The sequence below is a fragment of the Nanorana parkeri genome, unplaced genomic scaffold, assembly GCF_000935625.1.
Source record: "Nanorana parkeri isolate BGI_ZX_2015 unplaced genomic scaffold, ASM93562v1 scaffold989, whole genome shotgun sequence".
NCBI lineage: Eukaryota > Metazoa > Chordata > Amphibia > Anura > Dicroglossidae > Nanorana > Nanorana parkeri.
Window position 1 is genome coordinate 121,751 of NW_017307257.1, and position 9,314 is coordinate 131,064.

A 9,314-nucleotide genomic window follows, 5' to 3' on the forward strand; every position below is an offset into this window, starting at 1 on the left:
CACACAATGATCTGACTGCAGCCTGAGCACACACTACAATTGTATTCTCTATCACATTTATCAATATCTTCAATAGAACCATTCAAATAAAGATGGATATAAGGCATTTCTTTTTCCCCAGACCAAGATTAGATCATCTGTTTTTCTGTATTTTCCCCCCAAAGATCATCCTCAGATACTGTATAACAATCCACAGAATAATGATAGAGGATGGCTTATAAGATTTACATATTGTCTGGTAAACATGTATCTTGCATGTTTAATTAGAAGGAAGGCAATTATGTATTCATGTAACAAACTCTTTTATCTTTGCAAAATCTTTTACATCTCAGATCATGGCTATGTAGGTATGGTGTTAGTGGTGAGCACCCTTGCCTTGCGGCCCTGAGGTTGTGGGCTTGCATTAAGCCTGCATGGAGTGTATATGTTCTTCCTGTGCTTGTGTTAATTTACTCCCACCTTGAATTCACACCTCTATTTAGAATGGCATCTCAGTACACATCTTCATAATACCACAACGGACCTGCATTTTAGCATACCACAATGCACAGGTGTGAACCCTGTATGCCTTGTAGGGTGATGGAAAAAAGTGTAAGTGCATTAGAAGGCCCGTTGTTGTCCATTGGCAACCCATTCGGAATAAGTGATCTGGCTAACTGCAGAGAACATAAATGCTAATGTGGGATCGGTAATATACTACAAAGGTCGGCATCTAGATGAACTGTCATCCATCCAGATTATGTGGTTGGGTCATAAATGTATGAGCTCCTTATGAGGAATAGGGGCTGATGTAAACAGTGGAAATAAATTAAATAAACAGCAATAAACGCATGGCAAGTTCTCTATTAGTAGTAGTAGAGGTAGTAGTAGTTAGAGGTACACCGAAATGGACATTTTGAGATTGAAACTGAAAATAAAAAATGTATCAGACTGAAACCCGAAAATGACTTTTTCCCCCCAACCTTTTAAAAATATATAAAATTATGTTTTTATATTTTTTATTTATTTATCTTTTTTTTACTTTACTGTTGGGTTCTTGGGGGAAATATTAGGGATCTAAACAGACTCCTCATATTTCCCTTTTAAAATAGGAAAAGAGATTGAGGACACAGAGTCCACAATCTCTTTTTCTGCAGCCCCTGTTATGAATGAACAGGAAGCCTCTATACCGAGTGTTCCTGTTTATTCATAAACTGTGAATATAGTATGAGTTACTATGTCCACATTCATGAATGAACAGTAAGTGATATAGATCACTTCCCATTCATTCATAACTGGAACATAGTAAGCACACCACTATGTCCAGTTATTTACAAACACTCAAGGATCAGCTGATCAGTGAGTGTTTGTATACCCGTCAAGCAAAATAAATGGCAAACGCACTCATCAATTCATTACCAGCTTTACAGCAAGGTGCACATGGAAAGGCTTAATACAGTACAACAGCAAAAAGTTTCCAAGCACACTCACCAGCGAGCATGCAAAAAAACTTGTCTCACCACTAAGGTTAAAAACAGAGGTTTAGATGCACGTCTTCTGCAGAAAATGTGAAAGCCGCACAGCCGCGCCAAGGCACCTCTATATAGTGCGGTCCTAACTCTAAACTATGAGAGTCTCCATCTTGGAGCACATGTGGCAAAAGATCAAATTGGGTGCAGGTTTGTCAGGAGGAAGCCCAACCTCCCAAAGTCTATCTCACTGATCAAGCTGACTTACTGAAGTTTTGCTGCTTACATGTACCAGAGCATCCCCAAGTGAAGCAGGGTCTTCTATATATAGTTGAAAAGTTCAACTATATAGAAAGCAGTAAAGGTGGCACACCGATGGACAAAAAGTCCAAATTAATGTTTTAATAGAAAACTAGGAGAAAAAAACCCAACAACGTGTTTCAGGGATTCAGACCAGCAACTCTAAAATAAGCTGTCTTCCTTGTTGCCATAACGATGTGCAAATTTTATTTAGGTCATGCTGATAATAGGCACCAGGGCAAATAGAGAGGGTGACCGCAATACAAATCTGGGTACATACATAAGAGACACTAGATCTTCATTTATTAATATCCAGTGTTTTAAAAGACTGTCTCATTGATCAAGCTGACTTACTTTGGTGAGGCTGCTCACATGTACCAGACCATCCACAAGGGAAGGGGGGCTCGAGAAAAGTTCAACTATAAAGGAAGCAGTAAACCAAGTTTGACCAATGGTCAAAGATTCCAAATTGATGTTTTATTAGGCAGCTAGGGAAAAAAACATGTTTCGGGGGTTCAGACCATCAGCTCTAAGTTTAACTGTCTCTCTTGTTGTCCCACTCTTATTTTTTTTTTAAATCTTTCTTCGGTTTATTAATTGTATTAGGTTTTTGGGGTCTTCTATTGTTTTACCTATGGATGTAGTGTTATTCAGCATATTGGTTGAATATGTATGATGAGAGTACACAGCCTGGTCCAACTCCTTTGCTGGTCTTGAACCAGTCTGGATCTCCATTCTCTGTCATGGCTTTGGCTTCTTGATCAGTGTAGAGGTTTGTTCATGAGATGTTCAAGTACACATTTTTTCCTGAGGACGTTCAATAATTTAACATGGTTGACTCAATCAAAGGCGTTGCTGTAAATCAATGAAATGTAAACTTCTTTTCAGTCCCGATGACAATAGCCACGAGGGGAAATAGAGAGAGTGACAGCAATAAACATCTGGGTACCTACAGAGACACTAGGTCTTCTTTCATTAATATCCAGTGTTGTAAAAGACCATCTCATTAATCAATCTGACTAAGTTTAGTGAGGCTGTTCACATTTTCAGAACATCCCCCAAGGGAAGGGGGGTCTCGAGAAAAGTTCAACTCTATAGGAAGCAGTAAAGGCCCCACACCAATGGTCAAAAAGTCCAAATTGATGTTTTATTAGATAACTAGCAGAAACAAATCCAACCTGTTTCAGGGGTTCCTACCATCAACTCTAAGGTTAGCTGTCTTCCTTGTTGTCATGCTCTTATTTTTTTAATTTTTGTTCTCTGTCTATTAATTTTATTAGGTTTTTGAGGTCTTCTACATTTTCACCTATGGATGTAGTGTAATCAGCAGATCAAAGATTGTTGATGTTCCTTCCACGAGTTTTGAAGCCTTTATCATCTCTCTCCAGTCTTGCTTCTCTTATTATTCAGCATATTGGTTGAATAAGTAGGATGAGAGAACACAGCGTCATCTAACTTCTTTTGCTGGTCTTAAACCAGCCTGCTTCTCCATTTTCTGTCATGACTGTGACTTCATGACCAATGTAGAGGCCCTTCAAAGAGATGATCGGGTACACCTATTTTCCCGAGGACGTTCAATAATTTAGCATGGTTGACACAATCAAAGGCTTTGCTGTAATCACTGATGTGTAAACTTATTTTCAGTCCTGCTGACAATAGCCACTATCGAAAATAGAGAGGGTGACAGCAATAAAAATCTGGGTACATACATAAGAGGCACTAGATCTTCATTTATTCTTCTTGACCTATGTAGAGATTCTTCATAAGAACAATAAGATGATCAGGTACACCTATTGTCCTGAGGACGTTCTATAAGTAAACACAATCAAAGGCTTTGCTATAATCAATGATGTGTTAACTGCCAGTGGTACAAAATTTTAAAGATTTTGGCTCGAGTTGGGATCAATCCCCTTGTTAAAAAAGCACATTAACATTCACAATAGGTTTTCAAAAAGGATTATTGACTAAAAAGAGTTTCCACCTAATAAAGTTGAGAAGTAACGGTTGAAGGTTCAAATCGGTTATTTGATATTTTTTATGTTTGCTCTTTCTTTTCTACACTATATGATTTGACCTTAATCGTCCTTTTCCTGATTTTGATAGTTTTCTGTTTCAAACTTTTAATTACGTCTCTGCGACTCCCTTTTTTTTGGAAATATCTTTTATTTCTTACTTTGAAGTCATTACCCAGATGAGATTTAATTATTGTCTCTTATCATCAGTGAGGGGAGTCAAGAGAGCATAAAATGAAGACAAATCCAATCACACACTTCTGTTTCCTCCAGCATAGATCGGTCACATACGTCCATGTTCTAGAACAAACGCTGACAGTGAGTGGGTTTGAAAACTTTCATTAACGTCGGTCTTCATTTTCGGATGCAGTTTTATATTGGGTGGCACATGTGGCTCGCAGGACATGAACTGCTGAAGGCAAAACTATAAAACATGACGGAATAAAAGTATGTGATGAGCAGGTATAAGCAATAGCTTTTATAAAAGACAATACAACAGGCATAGATTTATTATTTCCAACCAGCCAAAAACACATTATTTCACATATTTAGAGTTGTTCTTGCAATATGTTCCTTGAATTATATTTAAAAATAAAACAATTTTTTTTGTACATTTGGGATTGGTTGGTACCTCTGTTAAAGGAGAACTATGGGGTTAAGGCTTTTCCCCACAGTTCTCCTTAGGGTAATGGGAGGACACAAACTAGCGTCCTCCCGTCACCCTAGGCTCAGTATACTGCGAGCTGTAGCTCGCGGTATACTGAGATGCCGCAGTATACCGCGAGCTGCTGCTCGCGGTATACTGAGACACCGCAGCTGAAGCGGATCGCGACAATTATGCCGGGATCCGCCCAGCTGCGTGACTGACAGCTGGCTCTGCCTATCTAGAGGCAGAGCCAGCTGTACCCGCCCCCTCCCCTGTCCGTTCCGTCAGTCAGCGCTGGCGGATCGGAGCGGGGAGAATCCAGCCCCTCACTGTGACAGGATCGAGAGGTGAGCGAACGCCGGTATGTGTTTGCTCACCTCCCGATCTACTGAGCCGACCTGTGACAGTCTCATTGTCACAGGTCGGCTAGAACTATGAGGTGAGTGAACAGCACTCACCTTATAGTTCTCCTTTAAGTTTTTTTTTTTTTGGCTGCCTAATGATCCTGACACAAAAGGAAGTGAGAGGAAACCTCTCCAAACTGAAGAGAGATCTGCTCAATGACACTTGTCGATGGCACAGATGTGCCCATTGGAAGATTTCCCCTCACCTCTGTTCCAGGGACAGACATTACATTTTGCTTTCCCATTACTTTCTGTCCCATTACCTTATATATATATAGATCTATATATAAAACTTAAAGGAGAACTATGAGGTGAGTGCTTTTCACTCACCTCATAGTTCTAGCCGACCTGTGACAATGAGACTGTCACAGGTCGGCTCAGTAGATCGGGAGGTGAGCGAACACATACCGGCGTTCGCTCACCTCTCGATCCTGTCACGGCTCTCTGCCATGACAGGGGAGGGGCTTGATTCTCCCCTCCCCGCTCCGATCCGCCAGCCCTATGTATATATCTATACAACTGTGGTCTCACCAGCATTCTCCTCTTAATAGGGATAGAAATAGCTTTTCCGTAGATGATGTTTGATATCCTGGCATTCACCTGGATCCGGCTCAGCTCACATACAGATAAAGAAGACGGTACATAGCATAATTGAAAATAAAAAACCTACTTACATGGAACATACACAAGACATCCAGCAAACAAGAGTATATATCTCGATCCAAAATTCCTCAGCTCGGCGATGGTCAAAAGTTTATGCACCTGCAATAACTCCAAAGCCCCACCTGATCTCTCTTCACAGCTCTGACTGCTCTGGGCTGCTTCTGGGTGTGACTTTGTAAGCCTCCACTCTACCCGGTACGTCTAATTGACTTCATCATGTAGTGCAGCCCTGCACGCTGGAGTTTAATTTTCGCTTGCAAATGGTCACCTGACCGCACTGACCAATGAAAAGTGCTTCTGACCCCACTGACCAATGAGAAGCAATTCTTGCTAAGAAGTGCTTCTCATCGGTCAGCACGGTCAAATATTTGCCATTTGTGAGTGAAGTTCAAAATCCAGAGCACAGGGCTTTGCTACACATCAGTATGGGAAAAGATAGATGCTTCCTGCTGCACTCCTTACCGGAATAGATGGACCTGAAAAGGCCAGGTGTGTGCTTGTAATGACTATGGATGGCGCCGTATAGTAAGCAAAGTTCAAAAATGTCATCAGCACACCAAAGGTAAAGTGAAATCAATCCATTTAATGACACAGCATTGTCAAAAAGCTGTGCTGGTGACATTTTTGAACACAGCAGTACGGGGTACAGATAATATGCTGGCACCAGTGGTGGGTATGGAACGTTTGCCAAAAGGTAAGTATAGCAATAAGGGGGGGGGAGGGAGTTGGCCAGATTGGAGGGGGTAATTCCATTATTTTTACCTAAAGCCCCGTAACCAATGGTCTGTAATGCAGTACAGACCTAGGCTGGAGGAAGAGTCTGCAGGAGCCTGGGCATTGCACTCTCGAACCACTGAATGTCTTGCAGGCTCCATTGCAAAAACAAATCATAAATGCACATTTTATTTAAATCAGTATGGTTGCATTTAATAATTTTTTTGTAAAAGGTTGGAACTATCACTCCTGGGTGGATTCATTTTCAATGTAACAATTCATTTTGACCTTAACCCTTCATCCCTTACTCCCCATCTTTTGGGTATACTCTCATTGTACATTATTTTTTTAATTTTTCGATAATTTATCGATATGTTTAAAATGTTGTAGGAATGGATTGGTGGCACTTGCACAAGCCGATTTATCAGTTCATACTACCTGTGTTCACACAGTATATATACCAGATAATATCAGACACACACATTTTATAATGCTATGTCACGTTCATTGATTGTAATATGAATACATTCCTTGTACACAGCTGCACCTGTTGAGAAAAAATATATCACGATTTAACATGGATTAATAGTTAAGTGAAAATTTTCAATAACAACTATTGAATAACAAAGAAAGCAATCAATATGCATTCAGATGGTGCCCACAACTACAACCACATCAATTCACTATGACTACCTTGAAGTTAGACAGCTTTAAAGTGTATCTAAAGCCATTTTTGTAGTTTTGGATGGAGTAGTGAGGGGTTAGAGAGGTTTTTATTGCTATATAGGAAGCAGTAAGGGTGTGACACCAATGGTCAGAGTCCAGAAAGATGTTTTGTTAGATAATCAGTAGAAAACTGTATTTTGGGGTTGCTGCACAAACTCCTGTTGACAGGCTTTGACTATATACATGCAATCATAATACTATCCAATTGAGCTCAGCCATATTTTACATAATTCATACAGCCGAAGGAAAAGGGAGTGTCTGGACCCCCAAAAATGCATTATTTTTCTCTCCGAGTTAACTAATAGAACTAATTTTGGACTCTATCGGTGTGGCACCTTTAATGCTCCCTACATAGTTGAACTTTTCTTGAGACCCCTCTTTCTTCCCCTGGATGCACTGGTACTACGAGACGCCTCATCAAAGTAAGTCAGCTTCATCAATGAGACAGTCTTTTACAACACTAGATATTAATAAAAGAAGATTTGGTGCCTATTATGCATATACCCAGATCTGCAATGGTGTCCCCTTCTCTATTTGCCTTGGGGGCAATTGTCAGCAAGACTGAAAGTGATGAGAACTCCAAAATGTTTAGTATCCACCAGAACAGAAAAAGAGAGTAAATCTTCCAATAAGGACACTTGTTCCAGTGACAACTAGAAATTGACCCCACACCTAGGAAAGATTTACTCTCACTTCCTGTTGTGTCTACAGGAAACTGACCAGATATTCAAACCATTCCCTACATTCCCTACTCCAATGGAAATATGTTTTGGCTTTATATACACTTAGGCCCGTGATAGAAACTGGACATCCTAGAAAACCAAATATTACAGCTATGCTTTCTTCTTAATGCCAAACAAATAATACATACTATATGAAGAAATATGGGTTAGTAAGTGTAGGAAATTGCCTACAAAGCCTTAGGAGACTTATTCTCCTGTGTAACCCGTAATATGTCTACAATTATTGAACATTTGGCTTTGTTTTTTTAGGTACCTCGGAATAACTCGTCCCTTGACCTACCCTGCCCGACAAAATGGCAAACTCATGGCTAAGATGGTGTTCATCGTCTGGCTCCTCTCCGCCTCCATAACCCTCCCTCCTCTCTTTGGATGGGCTCAAAATGTGACCGTGGAGAGGATGTGTCTCATAAGTCAAGACTTTGGTTATACTGTCTACTCTACTGCAGTGGCCTTCTACATCCCCATGACCGTCATGCTCATAATGTACCAGAGGATTTTTATAGCAGCTAAAATCAGTGCTGAGAAGCACAAATTTGTGAGTATCCCCAGGCTTATGGAGCAAGAAGGCATATACTGCTTGGAGGAGAAAATGGCTCCTAAAAAGAACTCCAAAAAGAAGAAGGCGGCGGAAGAGTTTGCCACCTTGTCGAAGCTCATACGTCAAGACAGGAAGAACATTTCTATCTTCAAGCGGGAACAGAAAGCAGCGAGGACTCTCGGAATCATCGTTGGGGGCTTCACCTTATGCTGGCTCCCCTTTTTCTTGCTGTCTACAGCCCGTCCATTTATCTGTGGCATTAGGTGCAGCTGCATGCCCCTGAGGCTGGAGAGGACACTTCTGTGGTTGGGCTACACTAACTCACTCATAAACCCATTGATCTATGCCTTCTTTAACAGGGATTTAAGGACTACCTTCTGGAACTTGCTGAGGTGTAAATACACCAATATCAATCGGAGGCTGTCGGCTGCTAGCATGCACGAAGCGCTGAAAGTCACGGAGAGACACGAGGGCATCTTGTAAAAATTTTGGCATGGTTCCTTTTTTTGGTGAACTTGATTTCATTTGAAGGAAACCTTCAAAAGACATGCTATACAGTGCCTACTGCAAGTGATGATGCTTTATTGTGAATTGTGTTTGATGATATTTAATAGATATTTATTTCAGTCATTAACATTCATTTGTGATGACCTGTGGCATCCCTCCCTACTAGAAAACAAAAACAAAAAACTACCTACTTGAACTGACTCTTGAGTGGCAATTTACGCAAATTTCTACGCAAATGAAGTAGATAGTTAGGATGACATCACTGATACTGAATGTGCATTGTTCTTAATTTCCAACGTTTGCATAAAGATCAATATCACTCTGAAGGTTTCATATTAGACAATTGTAACCAGATTGCAAGATCATATTTTGGGGACAGTTTGCCACTTATGAAGACGTGCACCTTGTATCAGCTGTTAGGAAGAAAGAAATATTAACCACCAATACTTAAAAGTATACCTCTGTTTTGAGCCAGTTCTTGTTTTTATAGTGATGATGGGACTTCATATAAGTGGGTGTGGTATGCCCAGGTAAAGGAATGTTGGGGAAAGTGTTGGCAGACTTAGGGAAAGAGTTTAAGGTGATTTTCGGGCATTTGCAATCAACCCCCACT

The 9,314-nt window shown here is 40.5% G+C and overlaps 1 protein-coding gene across 1 annotated transcript in view; it reads left to right on the top strand.

The window, feature by feature from the left end:
* Positions 1–8,680, top strand: part of LOC108795646 (5-hydroxytryptamine receptor 7) — a 56,573-nt gene extending 47,893 nt beyond the window's left edge. The window contains exon 3 of the mRNA XM_018566935.1: positions 7,906–8,680. Within this exon, the coding sequence (XP_018422437.1) occupies positions 7,906–8,677 (772 nt within the window). The 3' untranslated portion in view covers positions 8,678–8,680. The remainder of the gene's footprint in view (positions 1–7,905) is intronic.
* The last annotated feature ends 634 nt before the right edge of the window (positions 8,681–9,314 follow it).